This window comes from Gossypium arboreum, chromosome 5 (assembly GCF_025698485.1).
Source record: "Gossypium arboreum isolate Shixiya-1 chromosome 5, ASM2569848v2, whole genome shotgun sequence".
NCBI lineage: Eukaryota > Viridiplantae > Streptophyta > Magnoliopsida > Malvales > Malvaceae > Gossypium > Gossypium arboreum.
Window position 1 is genome coordinate 11,984,274 of NC_069074.1, and position 21,844 is coordinate 12,006,117.

At 31.9% G+C, this 21,844-nt stretch overlaps 3 protein-coding genes and 1 long non-coding RNA gene across 7 annotated transcripts; 1 reads left to right on the forward strand and 3 right to left on the reverse strand.

Moving 5' to 3' along the window:
• Positions 1-176: 176 nt before the first annotated feature.
• LOC108453282 (phosphatase IMPL1, chloroplastic-like) lies at positions 177-8,404 on the reverse strand. Its single transcript, XM_017751297.2, has 10 exons — positions 7,964-8,404; positions 7,762-7,829; positions 7,009-7,142; positions 6,667-6,755; positions 6,441-6,498; positions 6,295-6,347; positions 5,846-5,944; positions 5,628-5,741; positions 733-834; positions 177-620 (listed from the first exon to the last, which is right to left on the reverse strand). Exons 1-10 carry the CDS (start codon positions 8,078-8,080, stop codon positions 522-524), a joined length of 933 nt encoding a protein of 310 aa, XP_017606786.1. The 5' UTR covers positions 8,081-8,404; the 3' UTR covers positions 177-521.
• Positions 8,405-9,305: 901 nt separating this feature from the next.
• Positions 9,306-13,905, reverse strand: LOC108453281 (phosphatase IMPL1, chloroplastic-like). Of its 3 annotated transcripts, none has more exons than XM_053029110.1 (11): positions 13,467-13,905; positions 13,282-13,349; positions 12,378-12,511; positions 12,027-12,112; positions 11,798-11,855; positions 11,653-11,705; positions 11,166-11,264; positions 10,943-11,056; positions 10,466-10,567; positions 10,210-10,351; positions 9,306-9,637 (listed from the first exon to the last, which is right to left on the reverse strand). In XM_053029110.1, exons 1-10 carry the CDS (start codon positions 13,770-13,772, stop codon positions 10,253-10,255), a joined length of 1,119 nt encoding a protein of 372 aa, XP_052885070.1. In that variant the 5' UTR covers positions 13,773-13,905; the 3' UTR covers positions 9,306-9,637; positions 10,210-10,252. The 3 variants fall into 3 exon arrangements, with proteins under 3 accessions (XP_052885070.1, XP_017606785.1, XP_017606784.1); XM_017751296.2 differs by having other exon boundaries at positions 10,218-10,351; positions 12,024-12,112; XM_017751295.2 differs by having other exon boundaries at positions 12,024-12,112.
• Positions 13,906-17,236: 3,331 nt separating this feature from the next.
• LOC128293268 (uncharacterized) lies at positions 17,237-17,953 on the reverse strand. Its single transcript, XR_008283422.1, has 2 exons — positions 17,608-17,953; positions 17,237-17,504 (listed from the first exon to the last, which is right to left on the reverse strand). It is a non-coding gene; the product is annotated as an uncharacterized LOC128293268 (long non-coding RNA).
• A 2,365-nt stretch (positions 17,954-20,318) lies between these two features.
• On the forward strand, positions 20,319-21,185 carry LOC108452672 (protein CYSTEINE-RICH TRANSMEMBRANE MODULE 4-like). Of its 2 annotated transcripts, XM_053029164.1 has the most exons (4): positions 20,319-20,521; positions 20,636-20,828; positions 20,939-20,987; positions 21,065-21,185. In XM_053029164.1, the coding sequence occupies exons 1-3, from the start codon at positions 20,491-20,493 to the stop codon at positions 20,985-20,987; spliced, it is 273 nt and encodes a 90-aa protein (XP_052885124.1). In that variant the 5' UTR covers positions 20,319-20,490; the 3' UTR covers positions 21,065-21,185. The 2 variants fall into 2 exon arrangements, with proteins under 2 accessions (XP_052885124.1, XP_017605960.1); XM_017750471.2 differs by having other exon boundaries at positions 20,322-20,521; positions 20,939-21,185.
• The last annotated feature ends 659 nt before the right edge of the window (positions 21,186-21,844 follow it).

A 21,844-nucleotide genomic window follows, 5' to 3' on the forward strand; every position in this document is an offset into this window, starting at 1 on the left:
TCAAATATAAACCTGTGAACTTTATGATTCTTAATTAAAAACTCAGAACGTTTTTGCAATCACTTTCCTTAAGTCGAAAGCAAGGTAAAATTATCAACGCATTCATCAACTTCGATTAGAAATAGGTCTTTGGGAGTTTGAACATATTCCAAAGAAGAAAACTTGGAAACAGATAGTATCACTAAACTAGCTTTTAACAAAAATGCAGGAGTACAGTTGTTTACAGCATATCCGCTGAATATTTCTAGATAATTTTGTTAATTTCTTCTGTTTATTTTACATCAAAAAATATATATATATATATCGAACAAACATAAACAGAAATAAAATGTGATGGCAAATCAAAATAGAAAAGTAAAATACACACACAACTGTGATAGAACAGTTGATAACGGCAGACAGTTCTTTATTAACAAAGAGAAAATATACTTGTTATGTTTCTAATCGCATAATGCTGGTGGGTTTTCCAAGCTATGAGAGAAAGACCTGCTGTCACGAAACACAAGTGTCTGTTTGGCAAATCAAAGATCTGTGACGTAATTTTCAGGCTTATACCATAATGAGAAATCAATTCCTTTACTCTTCAGTTTCTCTATTGCGGGTGCAATCCTCTCCAGAAGCTGCTTTTCATAGTAATTGCATATAATACCGTTTAGTTACAACCAAGGCACAATAAGACTTTGGTCTCATCTTACTTTCTACAACATGACAAAAAAATGGAAAGAGTCTAACCTTAGCATGAATTGCACCATTAGATACCAACACAGATTTATCAAAGACGCAAAGCTTTCCACCATCCATCCGAGTCACAACGCCACCAGCTTCTTCAATTATCTGATTATTTTAAAATTTTAAATATAAACATCTGAATTTGAGTGATACATGCACAGATGGGGTGAAATTTATTAGATTCCAATCATCAAAATTGTCAATTTTCAGGCTTGGGAAATCAGAAGAATTTCAACGACTTTTTGGATGGAATCCTGGCATTTTTAGGTTGAGATGTCTCATTTGTTTGCAGATCTATCTCTTAGCTTTGAAATGCATTTTGATTCACTCAATTTTGAGTTCGGGAGCTCAAGTTATGACCATTTTAGTGAAGATTGCGCGAGCAGAATTTCTAAGACGGGAATTACGAGTTTCGGGCTTTTAATTTGAGTTTAAATCATATTGGGTTTAAGTTTTAGGCTTAATTTTTATTATATATAAGCACAATATTTTGTTTATTAGCTCTTATTATTTTATTATTATTTTATTCCGAATTTTTGATAATTATTAAGTATTTTAAGTTATTTAGGAATTTTATGTTAACAAGAAAGTTTAGTTTAAAACTACTTCCTATTTAGATTAAATTAGAGTTCTAGTATACTTAGGAGTTTTATTTAGATTTATTTATCTAGCCTATATATAGGCCTTTGCATTGTATCTGAGGACACAATTGATTATTATTCTATTTCTCTTTTGAGTTAATAAATTCTCTTTGAGTTTTTCTTTTCAAGAATTTCTCTTGAGTTTCTTTTAGAAGAGTTTTAACAATCTTTTTAGATTGTGGGATCATTTTCAAACTTTTTCTTGCCAAGGTTTTTATCTTGGAGGAAATTAGAGCCGCTTGAAGGGGTTGTGGATTCTTCGTGTTTCCAAGGCTTCTTAGGACTTCTACACGCCACGTTCTATCTTTCCATTTATCTTCTTTATTCACTTCTGAATCCTTGATTTATTATTTGTTTTAATTATTTTATCTAACTTGGATTTAATTTCGTTTGAGTTGTGTCAAGAAAAATCCAAGTTTCTTTCCTAACGTCTAGAGCCCTAAGTCAAATCCACGACTTTGACAAACTTTACGATCCGCTTTCGCGTTCATACTTCTCAACTTTTATCATTTGGTATCAGATTTGGGCGTTTTAGGTGTTCTTTTTTTTAAACTGATTTCTAGAAAACACCTCAAAATAAATTTTACCCTACGGTTTTAGAAAAATATTTTTCAGTGGGTAAACGATTTTCAAATGATCTAAAATTTTGTATATTATTTCTTGGCACTATTTTAAAGTATAAAAAAATATTTCCCACAAAAAAAAAGTGATAAAAAAAGTACAAAAAAATAAAATACGAAAAAAAAAAAAAAATTCTGTGGGTTGAATTTTGTGCTGAAACTTTCCAGATCAAATCTACATTATTTGAGGAGGCTTCAGTTTAAATTTTGTGATTTTTGGAAATCGGGAACACCTTGAACGAAGTTTGTCAAGTTGCTTCGCAGTTTTTCGGGTTTTCGGGTTTCAACAATTTTCATTGACTCTTAGCTTTAAGTATTCATTTGTTTTCCTTTTTATTTGTTCCTTACGCATTCTAACACTTTCTTGTTTCTTGTGTTAGTAGGTTAAAGCACGTTGCATATTCCTTCATCCGTGCAACAAAATTCTTTGATGTCTAAGCCAATTTTTGGACTCATAGTGCTATTAGGTTTGCTTTGATAGTTTGATTCTAAAACATCTTGATTGATTGATATAGACAGTTTAAAAGACTCACAAGATCAATTCTTACATTATTGAGAATTTGATTTTTATTTCGAGTGCATAGTGTGAGGTTTGCTAAATTTTTCTTTTCTTGAGTGTTGTGCTATTTTCAGGCTTTCATTATAACTCGCAATAATATGATTGGGAAGTTGAGAAGGGATCAAAAGGTTCAAAATGTTCGAGATCAGCACCGTGACACTATTTTAGACACGATCAACAAAAATTTGGATTGTCTAAGTACCAAAATTGAGTGTCAGAATCGTAATTGGGAAGATAAGGTTGATCAGCCTCGGCTTTGTGCATATAATGCTCGACGTAACTTTCGTGCAAATGATGAGACTTTGGTTAATAATGACCGTATACAATATTTTTTAGATAAACCAAAGTTCAACATTCTACCATTTCGAGGGAAGTATGATCCGAAGCATATTGTGAGTGGGAATCAAAATTGAACTTATGTTTCGTTACTATAAATGCTCGGAAGAAGAAAAGTCCAATTGGCGACCCTTGGATTTTCGGATTATGCATTGAGTTGGTGGATTCAACTTGGAATTGATCGTCAAAGAAACCGCGAAAGGGTAATTGAAACATGGGATGAGTTGAAGCAAGTGATGCGAAAGCGTTATGTTCCTTCTCATTACTATAAAGAGGTCTTAACGAGACTTCAACTCCTTGTTCAAGGTAATCAATCTGTTGATGAGTACTTTAAGGAGATGGAGATGCTTATTCAAAGAGCAAATATACAAGAGGATGAAGAAATTACCATAGTGCGATTTGTAAATGGCTTGAACGTTTCGATAGCCAATGCTCTTAATCTTGACAACTATATTGATCTTGAGGAGATGGTACACAAGGCAATTGAGATTGAGCAACAATTTCAGCAACATCAATCTCATCCATTTGGAGCATCACACTATTATCGAGGTCCAAGTTCTAATTTTACTTTTAAGAATTGAAACCTCCTTATGCTACTAATAAGTTCTTTGTCAAAACATCTGAGATTAAACCTTTTGAGTGGAAAAGTAGGGCTCCTACAAAACATTCTTCTACATCTTTCAAGCAGCCCATTTCTACTAATTTTTCACCACAACAACAAAGAGCTCATGACATTGAATGTTTTACGTGTAAAGGCGTGTGCACTATAATCGTGATTGTGCCAACACGAGACTTTTATTGATCAAAGAAGATGACGAACTTTGTGAACTGGAAAAAATGATAATGAGAATTCTTTCTTTGAATCTATAGAGTTAGATGAAATAGAAACGTCATGTTCTCCTATCGAGATTTATTGTCTTGAATTGAATATTCATAATACTTGTGAGGGGATATGGGAAGAGAAGAAAATCATGTGAAAAGACAGAGAGAAAAGAGACCTTTAGTGATAAAAGTCTACTTAATGGTCCAAATTTGGTGAGTGAAAATCCATATGAGGTAAAATTGGAGAGTTCTCAAATGAAAAAGAAAATGAAAAGCAAGAAAATACCCATACAAAAATGAGGAGTGGTTATGTTTTAACGGTTATGTTTTAACGGTTATGTTTTAACTAACTCTAACTTAAATTTGTTTAGTGGTGTTTCTTTGTTACAGATTTCAAGAATCCAATGACGGACTCCAAATTATATTACTCTACCATCGATAGACAATTTTACTTGTGAGAAAGAGCTAAAGATTCGGGGACGAATCTTCTTGAAGAAGTGGGGAATGAGGCAAGTCTCAAGGCACAATTTCAGACCTATGGATGTGATGGATTCACACTACTTCAAGACTCAACAACAATGTCAAAGGCTAAGCAAATCAAATCAAAACTTGATCAAAGACAAGATTCGAGGACGAATCTTTTTGAGGAAAGGGAGAATGATACATGCACAGATGGGGTGAAATTTATTAGATTCCAATCATCAAAATTGTCAATTTTCAGGCTTGGGAAATCAGAAGAATTTCAACGACTTTTTGGATGGGATCCTGGCATTTTTAGGTTGAGATGTCTCATTTGTTTGAAGATCTATCTCTTAGCTTCGAAATGCATTTTGATTCACTCAATTTTGAGTTCGAGAGCTCAAGTTATGACCATTTTAGTGAAGACTGCGCGAGCAGAATTTCTAAGACGGGAATTACGAGTTTCGGGCTTTTAATTTAAGTTTAAATTATATTGGGTTTAAGTTTTAGGCTTAATTTTTATTATATATAAGCACAATATTTTGTTTATTAGCTCTTATTATTTTATTATTATTTTATTCCGAATTTTGATAATTATTAAGTATTTTAAGTTATTTAGAATTTTATGTTAACAAGAAAGTTTAGTTTAAAACTACTTCTTGTTTAGATTAAATTAGAGTTCTAGTATACTTAGGAGTTTTATTTAGATTTATTTATCTAACCTATATATAGGCCTTTGCATTGTATCTGAGGACACAATTGATTATTATTCTATTTCTCTTTTGAGTTAATAAATTCTCTTTGAGTTTTTTCTTTTCAAGAATTTCTCTTGAGTTTCTTTTAGAAGAGTTTTAACAATCTTTTTAGATTGTGGGGATCATTTTCAAACTTTTTCTTGCCAAGGTTTTTATCTTGGAGGGGAAATTAGAGCCGCTTGAAGGGGGTTGTGGATTCTTCGTGTTTCCAAGGCTTCTTAGGACTTCTACACGCCACGTTCTATCTTTCCATTTATCTTCTTTATTCACTTCTGAATCCTTGATTTATTATTTGTTTTAATTATTTTATCTAACTTGGATTTAATTTCGTTTCAGGTTGTGTCAAGAAAATCCAAGTTTCTTTCCTAACGTCTAGAGCCCTAAGTCAAATCCGCGACTTTGACAAACTTTACGATCCGCTTTCGCGTTCATCCTTCTCAACCTTTATCACTGAGGCTCTCATTTTCAAAGTGATTTATGTCTTAATTATCACCATAAGTTTCACATTAGCATAAATTTCAATGAAATGTTAAAATAAATAAAAAATAAAAAAAAAAAGTTTGGTACTTAAAAGATTGAAGCAATTTGAAAGCATTTTAACATTTGCGGCAGCTCAGTATCCCTTTAAGTAAGGAAAAGCTATTAGTTTTATTTACCATCTTAAGTCCACTATTTTAAATAGAATTGCTGAGTTATAAAGTGTTACCAATACAGCAGCAGCTATGTCCCATGGTTTTAGACGATATTCCCAGTACCCTTCCGTTACTCCTAGAGCTACATGGCACATGTCCACAGCTGCACCACCAAGCCTTCTTACACCCTAGTCATTGTAATTTAGTAAAAGTTAGAGAGAGAAAAGAGGTAAAGCACGAGCCCTGTAATTTTAGAAGAAGAGAGTCACGAAACATCATTTAAGCTTCATACTCTACTAATGCCGGTAAATTCCTTGAATAATTCGAAGTTGGTATTCCATGCATCATCATGTTCACATCCAAACCCAGTCACAAGAAGAGATTGCTCCACCTGCAGACAAATATTTCTTTGCGAGATGTCAAAACATTCCACCTTTAAAAATCATAAGCATATTGACAGTGGGACATATTTTTCAAAAGCACTGGCTAATCAATTTAATCTTATTCGAAGGTAGGCTCATGCCTCAGCAAGTTTAAAGAAGCAAAGTACCATCAAAGCTGTCCATAGAAAATATTAAAGGGCACATAATCATTGAGTCCCACTACAATGCATACGGTGTCATCAGCCAGGATCATGCATATTGAAGTATAAGGCAACAACTTTTCAGCAGATAATAGTAATATATATTCATTAAATAATTCACAATATATTTGACTGTTCGATTCAATTTGATCAATTACCTTATCTGTTTTACTGGGATGGATTTTCTGTCCGTTACAAAATGCTCCCCCACCTAGAAACCAAAGCAATCAATCATTCAACCATAAGTATACTATCAGCATAGGCATGAACCTTAAGGAGCTTTAACTAGTTCCACATTTCTTACCAGCAGTAGCAGTATATGTACGGGTATTCCAACACATAGGTCCCCCAACAAATTCCACCTACACATAAAAAAACAATAATGCCATCTTTCTTTTTCCTTGAAGGAAAAGAAAAAAGAAACAAACTTAATCACGCAACTTTTATACTTGACATTCAGTGAGCAATCACATTTTGATGAAAAATTATGTAAATATAATATTGACAAGATTCATACAAGAAACTAATACCACAGTAGCAGCAGCAGGATTTCCTTGAAACAGTACACCCACTGAAACTGCAAAGCTAGGATAACAGTGTGCAAAATTTGTTGTTCCATCTACACAAGGTAGCAAAGTCAAACCAATAGAGATATCTACCACTTAGATAACGTATTGATACAAAAAAGCAGGGGATTTAATCATCAACATGAACCATGAACCATGATATACTACAGCATTTCTGCAAGAGTGCAACACGCATATAGACTGAAAACATAACTCCCAAGTTCCAGGATACATTCATTTAATTTTTATAAAATATAACCATATAAACTGCCTTGGATAAGAAACCAAGGGATGAAAGAGACAAACCTAAAGGATCAACACACCAGAGATAGTCTGATGAGGTATCCCCTGTAATTCCTCCTTCCTCCCCGAGGATCAAATGATCTGCAAAATTCTTTTTTATTACCTCCAGAATAGCGACCTCACTCATTTTATCTGTGCTGCACATAACATCATATGACAATTGTCAACAAAGAAAGGAATATAATAAGTAACATGCCGCAGACATACTGAATGTCTCTCTCTTAAGGTAAATTTATAAAACAGTAAATAAGATGCAAATAAATAAACAATAAGGAAGGACATTAAATGTAAATGCTCATGCAAAGGCTTACAGGACAAAACTGCAAGTCTGAAATGAGTAGTAATATGCAAACGTCCATGTCTGTTTGTGGTTATAGGCTGGGAAACAGCATAATGCAGGTTTAGGGTACATTAAGCCATTCTCTTTTTAAATAGATGGAGAAAACAGAAAGGTAAACTAGTGGGGTAGAGAACAAGTATAACATGGAACCTATTTTATTCCAAGAATATGAATCAGAAAGCACACTGAACCTTTCAGTGCCAAAATTTAACTTCATGATTCACATTTCACAGTATGAAAATAACATCATAACATGCAGGAGGCAGGTTAGCACAACCAGGCACAATGACAATGCAGTTTGGTAAGCTGTAATTATCTAACCATATATGTCAAAACACCCTCCCTCACCCCCAATACTAATATTAAGGTCATAGCTTAAAATCTGAGCCAGTTTGAGAAGATTGAGAAGTCCTTACTCGGTTACCAAGTCAGCTAGTCCTTTATATGTGACATTTCTTGGTTTGTTGACAGCATCCATCACCACCTATAAGAAGATGAAGATATTTATTTAAGGGAAATGAATTCTGAAAAGTAAAACAAAAATGAAAAGACATAAAATAAAATAAAAACAAAAATGAAAAGACATAAAATAAAATAAAATAAAAAAAGGAGGCCAACCTCAGCGCCAGCTCTTGCGGCAGCCTCAACAACTTCAATGAGCTCGGAAGGAGGGATTGATCCAGTTGATTTGGCACCTACTTTAGGATACTTTCTCTGGTTTGAAGCCTCCGACATCAAGGTTCTTGTATATAATTTTCCTGTCGAATTCGTGCTCAAAATTCCAACTTATAGACACCCAAATGGAGAATTTGCAATAGATTTGTGAGGTTGGCACTGATTTGGGTGAATCCGAGGTGAAATTGATCTGGTTGTTTGCGAAAACCTGAGAGTAATGTCGGTGGAGACAACTAAATACTTTCCCAAATTTTATTTTCGAGGTTAGCTAAGAATCTAAAGAGTTTTTTTACCTTACAAATTTGTTACTTTTTTTTTCCCGGTTTATTTGTGGGTAGTTCAATTTGCAGTTACTCCCTCTGTGCCACCCACAGATTTTGCCTTGCAGTTACATATTCGGTAAAATTATAATGAAAGCCTTGTACTCTAATTATATTTTAGATGGCTCGTGACATGTAATTATTTCAACTTTGGTAGTTCTTAACAGTATAATAAATGAAAACTTTGATAGAAAAAATTAATTTAATTTTTAATCTAATATATAAAGATTAATTCATTATTTTTTTAGTAAAAGGACAAAATATAATCGATACATAGTATAACACTATAAGAGCCTCCATAGTATATTTACCTATATATTCATGTTGGTTTAGTTTTAGTAGCATTTCTTTTTTCTTTTAAATAGTAGTTATTGACTATTAGTGCTACATCAATACAAACTAATAATATCAATATGGAGTTATCTATCTGAGTAATTGAATACAAATTCAGGCATAAGAAGAAAAAAACCTACTAAATACTTTTGGGCAAATAGGGTAAACTACATTTTAACCCTCTTATAAATTTTGGATTTTAACTTATGATCCTGTAGTATCTAGCAATTGTGTAAATTAGGTAGTATTGTGAAGGAGAGAAAAGTGTCACGGATTGCAGAAGAATTTAGCCCCGTGAAAGAAGGACCTGGTCTCCATCAGCAGGGATTGCACCGGTGCCAGCACAAAGGTCCAAGGCCTTTACACGAAAAAAAGCGGTGCCAATGGTGTAATTAGAAGGAGCAGAAGCAGCATAGAGTGACAAGATCAATGTAGAAAAACCGGGTTGATATGGACACTAAGTGCTTGTTGCAGAAGACGAAGAAGAAGATAAGGGCTGAGGAAATGTTGTATAGATAAGGTAATGGAATGCCGGATGGTGGGTGTTTCAGAGGTACCGTGGTGCTGAGCATTATCTTCTCTTTCCTTGGTCGCAAATAAAAGTCAAATAATATTAAGAATAAATAAATATATTATTCATACTTGGGAAAATTCAAATTATGTGAATTGAACCAACGACCATGATGGCATATACAAGATACAAGAGATGAAGTAAAAGTAAAAATAAAAATAAAAATACAACTTTAATAAAACAGTTAACAACGGCGGACAGTTGCATGGTACTTCATTAACAACGATAACATATAACTACAAATGCCAACGCATACTCATTCCACAATTAACTGCCACCACTTCATTCCTCTTCTTCTTATTCAGCCTTTCACAAGATATTTGCTTCTTCTGTATCCTTGTTATGTTTCTAATCAAACAATGATGGTGTGTTTGCTGGCAAAACTATATGGCTCTGCAACACAGCAACAAGACCAAAGTTTATTAAAAGCTTTGTTCATCAGGATTCCAAAAGCATATGAAAAAGATGTTGATCTTTCTTCCCGTTAATATGCTTTTATCAAATGTTTAGCCTTCGAAGCATGTTGGTTGTTAAATTCGAACAATTACGACTGGCCGTTGGAAATGGGAGGATCTCAGCCTAAAGTCTGAACATAGGGAATGGAAAGAACAGTTTCTAAGACGGACACGGGGTGGGGGGGGGGGGGAGCCATGTAGAAAGGTTTAATTTGGATTAAGTTTCAGCACCATGTGTCACGGGCTCATACACAACAGCTTCATTGCTAGGTTAAAATCCAAGCTTGTGACACATACATGAAAGACACAGGAAACAACAAATATGCTTTAACAGTAGATTTAGATGTCATGTTAACTTGCTATTTGCATATAATTCTCACAAGAAAGCCACATCATTTTAGTTTAAAAAATGACGAAATTAAAGTAAAGAGACTAAATTCGCAACATCCATAAATGGCAGCATTTGACCAAATTGAAAAATTGTATAAATTCAAGTTACGAGAGAAAGACCTGCTTACTGTGTCAGGAAAAAGAAGTGTGACTCTTTGGCAATTCAAAGATCTGTGACGTAATTTTCAGGCTTATACCAAAATGAGAAATCAATTCCTTTACTCTTAAGTTTCTCCGTTGCAGGTGCAATCCTCTCCAAAAGCTGCTCATCATAGCAATTGAATATCATACCATTTAGTTACAACCAAAAGCATAATAAGACTTTGGATTCTATCTTCCTTTCTACAACATGACAGGAACATGAAAAAGGTCGAACCTTGGCATGAACTGCACCATTAGATACCAAAACAGATCTATCAAAGACACAAAATTTTCCACCATCCATCCGAGTCACAGCACCACCAGCTTCTTCGACTATCTGATTACAAAGAATTAACAATTTTAATATGAACTGCTGAATCTGAACAAACCTCATTCAGCATGCTCACTGTCTTAATTATCACCACAGTTTTCACACTAGATAAATTTAAAATTATATATATGATAGAAAACAGTTTGGCGACTTAATATGTTCGAAGCAATTTCAAAGTATTTTAAGGATCTTTTTATTTATCTTTTCACGGTATGCAAAATAAGTAGTTATGTCCAATGCAAAATAAACTGACAACTGACATCTATTTTAACATTTGCTGCGGCTCAATAACCATTTAAGTAAAGGAAGGAAAATATATTACTTTTATTTTAACATTTAAGTTAATGATTACACAAAAGGAATTAAGTTATAAAGCTTTACCAATACACCAGCAGCCATATCCCATGGTTTTAGACGATATTCCCAATACGCTTCTGCAACTCCCAGAGCTACATGGCACATGTCCACAGCTGCAGCACCAAGCCTTCTTACACCCTAGTCATTGTAAGTCGGGGAAAGTTAGAGACAAAAAGGGTAAATCACGAGTTTAGTCTTTTTTGGAGAAAGAGTTTATGACCACAGAAATATCTTTTAAGGCTCATACTCTACTGATGTCAGTAAATTCCTTGAATAATTCAATGTTGGTAATCCATGCATCATCGTGGTCATATCCAAACCCAGTCACAAGAAGAGACTGCTCCACCTGCAAACAAGTATTTCTTTCCAAAATGTCAAAACATTTGGCCTTTTAAAAATCATAGGCATGCACTGGGAACCAAACTTTTAAAAGATATATTTCGCAAAAGCATATGCTGATCAGTTTAATCCTAATTCGAAGGTATCTAAGGCTTGTGCCTCAACAAGTTTGCTGAAGCGAAGTTACCATGAAAAACCTCCATAGAAAATATTAGAGGGCACATAATCATTGAGCCCCAGCAATATTTGTCCAACCAGAATGCATAAAATGTGTCATCAACCAGGATCAAGCATGTTGAAGTATAAAGCAACAACTGTTCAGCAGAAAATAGTAACATCTACTAATTAAATTATTCACAATATTTTTAACTGTTTGATTCAGTGTGATCACTTACCTTATCCGTTTTACTGGGATGGATTTTCTGTCCATTACAAAATGCTCCCCCACCTAGAACCCAAAGCATCAAATATTTAGCCATTAATTTACTATTAACATAGGCATGAAGCTTAAGGAGCTTTAACTAGTTCCATATTTCCTACCAGCAGTAGCAGTAAATGTACGGGTATTCCAACACATAGGTCCTCCAACAAATTCCACCTACACGTAAAAAAGCAATAATGTCATCTTTCCTCCTACGACATGCAAATTAAAAAAGCAAGAAACTGATTTTGTAACTTTTATACTCAATATTCTTTAAGTGATCATATTTTGAATGTAAACTTATGTAAATGGAATATTGCCAAAATTCACATAAGAAAATAATACCACAGCAGCAGCGGCAGGATTTCCTTGAAACAGTACACCCACTGAAACTGCAAAGCTAGGATAACAATGTGCAAAATTTGTTGTTCCATCTACAGAAGGTAGCAAAGTGAAACCAGCAGAGCATTTATATCTAACCCTTACATAAAGTAAATATTAACACAAACAAGCAGGGGAATTAATCTTCAGTATAAACTACAGTATGCTAAAGCATCTCTTCAGGTAAGAATGCAATACATTATAGACTGAAAAGTGAAAACATAACTCCCAAATTATAGGATATTTTTCTAATACTTTATAAAATATAAACATACAAATTGTTTTAGTTAAAGAAACCAAGGGATGAAAGAGACAGACCTAAAGGATCAATACACCATAGATAGCCTGATGAGGTATCCCCTATAATTCCTCCCTCCTCCCCAAGGATCAGATGATCTCCAAAATTATTTTTTACTACATCAAGAATAGCAACCTCACTCATTTTATCTGTGCTGTAGGTAACATCATATGATAATTGTGAGCAGAAGCAAGGAATATAATAAGTTTATAGCAAATGAAACATGATTTCAACATTCCACAGAGATATTGAATATATATATATCCCTTATATGGTAAATTCATAAAATAATCAATAACATGTTAGTAAAAGTAAACTGTAAGGAAGAACATTTAGACGTAAATATTCATGTGAAGGCTAATACAAGCAACTGTGAGTCTGCAATGAGTAGTGATAAGCAAACCTTTTAAATATAAGATGCCTGGTTCTTTTTATAGTTATAGATTGGGAAACAGCAAGATGTAGACAAAGGTTTAGGGTAAATTATACCATTCTCATTGTAAGCCAAGTACATGAAGAAAACCGAAAGGCAAATTTGCGGTATAGAGAATGATTATAACATGGATTCCATTTGCTTCCACGAATATGAATGAAGAAGTATACTAAAAAACTTTTTCTGACAATAAACAATTCAATCTATTTACTTTTTAATGTTTCAAGTACTGAATTTGTCCTATTCATATGAAAAAGCAAACGTCAGTGCCAAAAATTTAACCTCATGATTCTTATTTCACATTATGAAAATTACATCATAACATTCGGGAGGCAGATTAGCACAACCAGGCACAATGACAATGCAGTTTGGTAAATCAAGCTGTAATTATCTAATCATACACTAGTCAAACAGCCTACCTCATCCCCAATACTGATATATAGGGCATAGCTTAAATCTGAATCAGTATGAGAAGATTGAGAAGCCCTTACTCGGTTACCAAGTCAGTTAGTCCTTTATATGTGATATTTCTTGGTTTGTTGACAGCATCCATCACCACCTGTAAGAAAATAAAGGTATTTATTGAAAGAAATGAATTTTGTAAAGTAGAACAAAATTAACTGGCATAAAAGAATTTCCTTTTTCTTTTTTTTTTTGGGGGGGGGGGGATGCCAACCTCAGCCCCAGTTTTTGCAGCAGTCTCGACAACTTCAATGAGCTGAGATGGAGGGATTGGTCCGGTTGATTTGGCAGCTACTTTAGGATACTGTCTCTGGTTAGAAACCTCTGATATCAAAGCTCTTGTGCATAATTTTCTTTTGGAATTTGTATTAAAGATTCCAACTTTTCGATACCCAGTTGAAGACTTTGCACTAAATTTGTGAGGTTGGTACTGATTTGGGTGAAATCGAGGTGAAATTGATCTGGGTGTTCGTGAAAATCTGAGAGGAATGTTGGTGGAGAAAACTAAGGACCTTTCCATTTCTTCCTTTTTGACGTTAAGCGAGAACCCAGAACCCTTTGCCTTACCAATTTATGAACGTTTTTTGAGATCTTCTTTGTGGGTAGTTTGCAGTTACTGTCTCTGCGCCACAGACGTCAGATGACATCTTGTTTTTTATAACAGGGATAATAGCATATTCGGACCTGTATTTTATCAAACCTTCCAATCTAGTATCTATACTTTTAAAATTTCTGTTTTGGTACTTAAACTTTAATTCCACCAATTAATATGTTACCTTCCCTTACGGAGAAATTGTATCATACGCCCCTCCTACTATCTAAAACCAATAAAAATAAGCAAAGTTTATTTACACGTCATATTACAAGTAGGGCTCCATTTGTTTTGTAACGCCCCTAATCTGAATTCGTCATCGGAATAAAGTTACGGAGTATTACCAGAGTTATCAATTTATTTATTAGACATTTGATTTCATCTGGCATTTAAAAAAAAATACAATTCAGGATACATTAACTTACCTCCTTGCTTCTTTATGTTTATAATTTCATTAATCCGATATATTTTCTTTTCCACGTTCAACTCTCGTATTTGTCATCCGGATCTTTATAAATAAATTTGATAATTGTTTTCATTTATTTCATATTCTAATACATTCAATTAATCTGTAAACAAAATTATCATTTTGCCCCTAAATTTTTAATTAATGACGATTTTATCTATAGCCTCAAAAAATAAAATTCTTACAGTTTTAAATAATAAAATAATCTATTTCATGCAAATTGGTCATTTCTAACATTTTTACAAAATTACCTATAAAGTTTTACTTTTATTCAATTCAGTCCCTGAGCCTAAAACATACAAATTAGTCATGCTAGCTGAATATTCATACATATTTTCCTCCTCCTCCTCTCCATTCCACATTCTTAATTTATATAACATGCTATAAATAATATTATCAATAATTTTACTATTTACTTATATGTATATTCAAAACTATCTATTTGAGTCAAAATCACTAAATTATTTATATCTTGAGCTACAGAACTAGAAATTAAGATCCGCTAATTTTCCCTGAAATTAGACTTACATATATTCTTATCATAAAATTTTTAGAATTTTTGATTTAGTCAATAAGTACAGTTTATTCTTTAAAGTCACCTCTATTCTTCTGTCTGACAGTTTTAACCCTTCTTTATTAAAAATTAATTATCTCCTTGTACAAGATTCAAATGATGTTCTCGTTTGTTTAAATTGAAAATAAACTCATTTGGGATTCTAAAAATATAAATTTAAGTCCCTAATTACTTTTCTACAATTTTTGATGATTTTCCAAAATCAGAATAGGGGAACCCAAAATCATTCTAACCTTATCTCATAAATTTTATTATATCTCACAATTTATAATTTCATTTCTTACACTGTTTCTTCTATGAAAAACTAGACTCAGTAACCTTTAATTTCATATTTTATTTAACTTCTAATTAAATTTCCATAATTTTTGATGATTTTCCAAAATTTGACTACTGCTGTTGTTTAAGACTGTTTTAGTGCAACATATTGATTACCAAGTTTATAATACCCTTCTTTCCATTCTCTACCATATATTCCATCATTTTCTCTTATATCCCTTCACTAATATATCAAGAACATAGAACCTTATATAAGAAAACTCTACCTTAACATCATTTTCATACTTTGATATTACCTTACATGAGAAACTCTACTTAAAATATATTGAAATCTTAAAGTTCTTACCTTGTCTTATTGATTTCAATCTTTAACTTGATTTTTCTCTCTTTTTCAGCTTCTGTTTCTTGAATCTAACTTGATATTCTAACTCCCCTTAGTCTCTTTAACATTTTTCTCTCTTGGTAGCTATGAAAATCCTTTTGATTTCTAGGTGAAAATGGTAAATTTTTGGTGAAAAGACTAAATTGTAAAGAAAAAAAAGCTTCTTCTTCTCTTTTTTTTTCTAACGTGGGATGCATGGAAATGTATGGTGTTGTTTCCTCTCTTCTTCTTTTTCTTTCCACACACACATATATATATACTAAATAAAATAATAAAATATTAATAAATATCTTATTAAATATTAATAAAATAATAATTTTCTAATTAAATAATTATAAAATATCATCAACATCATCATTACTTTCTAGATCTATCTCTCTTTCAATTGACCATTTTGTCCTATGTGATCTTTTAAAATTCCATCATTGAGTCATCACTTAATTTGGTAAAATTACTATTTAGTCCATCATAATTCTTCACCTATTTAATTTGGTCCTAATTCATCCATTTTTCTTAGCTTTTAGATTATTCCACCCATAAAATATTTGCACTATTGGTCTTTTAACTTTTTCATATTTACACTTCAATCCCTTAAATTTTGAGTATTTACTATTGGGCAACAAAATTTTTCTCACTTTTACAATTTAGTTCTTTCTTGAATTAATATGTCATAATATACTTCCCAATGACATAACTCAATTTTCCTCTTCTTGTCACTTCCTCATTTTACTATATAAAAGGATAATAACTTATTGTAAAAATTTTCGGGGTGTTACATTTTCACTAAAAATGACTTTTGAAAAATGATTTACTTTTCTAGAAAAGTTAATATTTTCTGACTTTAGATGAATCCGTGTAAAATTTATTCATTATTTAGTAGATTTCTTAAAAGTATTTCATAAAATTGTTTTCAATGAAACAAATATACATTTAAGATTTTCTTATTTTTCATTGTTTAATTGAATTTATTTTTATCTATAATTTTATATTTTACATTTTTTTATTAAAATATTATGTTAAATTTAGATCCATTACAATATCATTTTTAATTACATGACTACTAAGTGAGTATTTTTATTTAAAATATGACATCAATAAAATTGACAAAAAATTTAACAATGTCAATAATTGGACTTAATTTTCAAATTTGAAAAGTAAAGAGACTAAATTCTTGAAAATAAAAGTACAAAGACTAAATTACAAATATGTGAAGTGTAAATAAACTTATGACATATTTTAACATTTATACTATAAAATATTTATTATTAATATATTTATAACTGTAATAAACATTTATTATTAAAATATTAATATTAAATATTTTCAATAATATGTAAATAATATATTTAAATTTATTATTTTTAAAATTTATTATTAAATAAAATTGAAATATTAAATAATTTATTAAAATAATAAATTTTATTTACTATATTAATAATTTATTGTATGACTAAATATAAATAATTAAATATGTATGTTTAAAAATATTAAAAATATAATATTTTAATAATTTTAAATATTTTAACAAATAAAAATAAAACTTGATTTATTAAAAGGGTAAATCATTTTAAATAAAAATAATTTATTTTATTTTTACCTATAAGTTATTTATAAAAAAATAATTTATTTTACATTAACCTATAAATTATTTTACAAGAAATAAACACTAAAAAATATAGAAAATATTTTAAAACTTTTACACACCCTAAACATTATTTTTCAATTTATTCATTAAACAGACAAAAAAGATTGAGTAGTAGTCGACTTTCTACCAACTTCACCCCTACCAAACCATCTTATCAAAAATTACGAGAATACTTCATCTGTAGTAATCGACTTTCTTGGAGCTGTGTACTAAATACAAGATTGTTGTAACAAGTATTACACACATATATAAGCAGTAGAGACCAAAAATCTGAAACTTGGGTTCTTTTCATAAATCTCTTTCACATAGTTTGCTTGCTAAAAATTACCAAAAAAAAAAAAAAGAAAACCGGTAAATCAAATTCCACAAATGCTTTAAAAGAATGAAAAATAAAGGAAAAAGAAAAAGACTTTCACTAACCCATTTGATCTACAACTTCCTGCAAATCATCACCCCAATCTGCAGGGTTTGATGCTAGACCACAACCACCATAGGAACTGCCTCTTGTTGCAAATTCTCCACAGTAGGGCTTGTCATTAGTCGCCATTTTCGCTCACATGTCATTTATGAGCAATTTTCTGTATAAATGTCGAATTTCAAAGAGCCTTACTTCGATCCCAGATGTTTTGATTGATGTATAAACACTTCAATTGCTTAGATTTTTAAGGTGTTTCTGGCAATTTTTAACAGTGGTTTGGTAGGGGTGAAGTTGGGTAGAAAGTCAGCAGGGTTTTTGTTTTTATTTTCTATTTTGGTGGTTAATGATTAGGTTAAAAATAATGCTTACCTGTAATATGACATGTAAATAAATATAACTTGGTTTATTTTGATTGGCTGGGCCATGTCTTAGGTAATAGGAAGAGCTTATATAATTTCACCTTTTTAGGGCGTTAAATTTTGATCTCACTTAACACGTGGATCAATGTCATTCATTCACGCAATGTTTTGTTAAAAAATATTTTAAATTAATTGCGCAGAGGTTCCTAAGGAACGAGTCAAAAGTCAATAATTTTGCCTGGCATGCATGTTAGCAAAATTTTAACATTGCTAGGTTTAGGTTTTAGATTAATAAAATATCATTTTTTTTTAAATTACATCTACCACATTAGAATATTTAACAAAGTATAAAGGCCAATTATGTCATAAATTTTTTATCAAATTCAGCCATGTATTTTATCAAAGGGGTGATATAATTTTTTGGCTCTTAAATTTGGCAACTAGATATATTTTGATACTTATAATCTCTTTCTTATCTATTTTGGTATCTAATTTTGACATCTAGATCCATTTTAATCCTTTTAACTTGATTCTGTCAAAATTTGGTTATGTGATCTATGTTATTGGAACAAAATCGGCTTAGTCAACCAGACCGATTTGACCAAGAATCAATCAGTATAACAATTCGAATAAAGAGGTTGAACCTATTGAACAAGACAAAAATCGACCGATGGACAAGTTGAATTGGTTTAATAAAAAAAGTTATTTTTTAGATTTTTTATAAATTTTTAATTAATTATTTAATTTTTATTGATTTAATAGCCGAATTGATTAAATCGTGATTCAATATTTTGATCAGTTCAACCACTAGTCTGAATATGATACTCTGAAATTATGTCACGTCATTAATTTTTTTATATTTTTTAAGTTTAGATATTAAAATAGATCCTAATTGTCAAGGATCAAAAATTATACTATCCCTTTATTAAATTCCACTTAGGTTAAAAAAAAATAAAGAAAAACTGATAAACACGGAAGTAGAAACATTAGAAGTGATTTATGATGAGGTGGGGATAGGATCTAAAGAGTAATTCAAGTCTAAGACTAGGAGCATCACTGAGATAGAAATCATGGAAAGCAGTTGCACAAAGAGGTTCAAAAATTTTCTACAAATCAAAAGAGCTATACGGGATTGAAGGTTATGAAAGACAAAGCAAAGCCTAAGAGAAAGAAAGACAGGGAGATGTTGAAATGTGATTTTAATCTTTAATCGATTTGAGGAAAATCTTCTGCTATTAGATTTATTAAGCGGAAACTAGATTCAATTAAAGGAGTTATAGAAAGGTTTGTGTGACCCTCCAGCGCCCAACAAGATTAGCAGGTCTTAAAGGATCATTGATCCTATCAGAGGGGTGGGGTGGTTTTGGTTTTCGTGCTGACTACTATATGTTCAAGTTACTTTGTTCTTGGAGGGGGATTGATTTTGTCTGAAGGTTAGGAGGATAAGACCTGATACTCTTCCATCCAAGTGGATTACACCTCCTGACGGCTTGGAGAATTCAACGCCCTCAGTTTTCTCTCCATCGGCCCTCATTCTTCGAGCCTCGTGCACTATCCACGCACCAGGCGGATGCTGGTGGGTGGCTCAAGATAAAGCACGACTTTAAATTGAGGCATCGATGATTTGAGCATGCAAGACCATTAAGTATCTTTTGTTTATTTTACCTTTTTTGGGTTGGTTTTTTGGTTCAGTTATCGAAAGTTGATAATTTGATCTTTAATTAAATTTTCTTTAGCCAAAAAAAAAAATCAATATACATGATAATTAATAATTTGATAGTTTGTTTTAATAAATTCAGATACTTTTAAAACACCGGATAGAAAAGACTAAAATTGCTTATATCTACAAGTAATTGAACTTTCTTAATGTCATGGAATATATTCTTAACAATGAGTAAAATCATATAAAGTGAAAATGAGAAACTGAATTTGAAATGAATTATGAGAATCCAGCTCAATTAAACCAAAAATCAACCCTTACATTTCATATCAGACTCAATGCTTTTTCCAACTTTGAGGTAGACTTATCTAGAGGCAAGCTAAGTCATTGCTTCATTTTCCATTGGTTGAATTTTGATTATTTCTAGAAAGTCTTTAAACTCAACTATTTCTCTTTAATTTGCCAAAAAAGAAAAAAAAAACTATTCTCTCCAATTTAGCGTGTAAATGGATGAAAACAAGAAAAAAAGGAAGCATAGATTTGATTTGTAATAAAACTAGGCTGCCATACCACCTTCCTGTATCTATTTTCTCGGATTCAATCAACTGGAAATCAATCTAAAACTTTGACTCAGCCATATCAACGAAGAGGGAAAGTCAATAAGCGCGCCGCATGTAATAAACCAAAAGGCTTATAAGTAAGAATTCAGCAGTCGCCGATTATAAAATCTGATGTATAAATATAACTTTATCAATTCATTTCTTTGGGGGATACAACTGCATGCCCGTTAATTATAGGTCAATCATTTCATTTCTAGGATTTCCTCAGGATTCCAGTTTTGTAAGATTTCATAGTTTTGTCTGATCATGAGTTACTACAATCGACAACAAGCACCAGGTAGTTAATAACAATGAAAATTAGAGCAACCCATTCTATATATGTCCGGTATATATTTAAATAGAATGAAGCAAAGTTTTAAGTTAAACTAACGGGTTCCTGTGCGTCTTGTAGTGGCATATCCTCCACCTCCAACTTCATATCCTTCGGCGGCTCCAGGGCAAGCTTGTCCTCCACCTATGGCTCAACCATACTATCCTCCTCAAGTCCAGGGTCCATATGTTGTTCCACCGCCTGTAGCTTACCCCATGAAAGATGAAGTGCCCCCACCGCCTAAGCGTAGGGGAAGTGGATTCTGCAAGGGATGGTAAAGCCGACATTTTCTTCTTTTATCTCTTTCCTCTCTCTTTATACAATGCATAATAGTTGGTGTTGATTAATGAAATTGATTTGGTTTGTGAGTTTTTGATGACACAGTTGTGCTGCCTTGTGTTGCTGCTGCCTCCTAGATTGTTGCTGCTTTTGAGTGAGGACTCATAACTCATACCATCTCCTTTGCCTGTGCTTGGCTCACCGGCTTTCCTCTTTTTCTTCATTTTACAGATTTTATTTATTTACTTCATCACTTCCTTTCATTACATGTAAGTCTTGATCTCACCTCACAATAAAACAATCTTGTTATTAGAAATTTGTTTTAAGGTCGTATTTCGGCCGAACTTACAAATTAATTTGTAATTTTCTTTTGGGGATCCGTAACATAGAAATAACCCTTCTGCCGATGCTTCATTTGAGCTGTCATGCATGATATATCTTCAGCCCTTTCGTCACTGTATTTATAAATGAATTTTCTTCTATATGGTTTTTCGAATTAAGCAGTTGATAAATTTGCTGCTTTTTTTTCGGCATTTATAACGAATACAAGCAATTGTCATTTTTACCAAAATAATATTAAATTTTTTTTTATCCAAATGACGTAGGACTAAAATTAACTCAAACAGCATGAAATTCCATGTTTTTAAGAGGGGTACGACCCGGCACATAATTAACACAATTGGCGGTGATCTAGACAGATTAAAATAATAGTTTTTATCGATTAAGTCTTAATTTTATTGGTATAAGTATTATTGTTAATGTAGAAATATGTAAATTTGAGTGCGTTAAAATTTATTATCTTACTATTTGCATGTTAGGAGAGGCTATAAATAATTTTAAGTATTGTTTTAAAAAAACATAAATATGATTAGAATTTATAATAAAATTATTTAAAAAAATAATAGTATTCCAAATATAGAGATTCATTTACACTTAGCATGGATAAAGAAATATCTTTACACTTTTCCATGTTCAGACCAACCCCACCAATCCTTATTGAACCAACAGTTA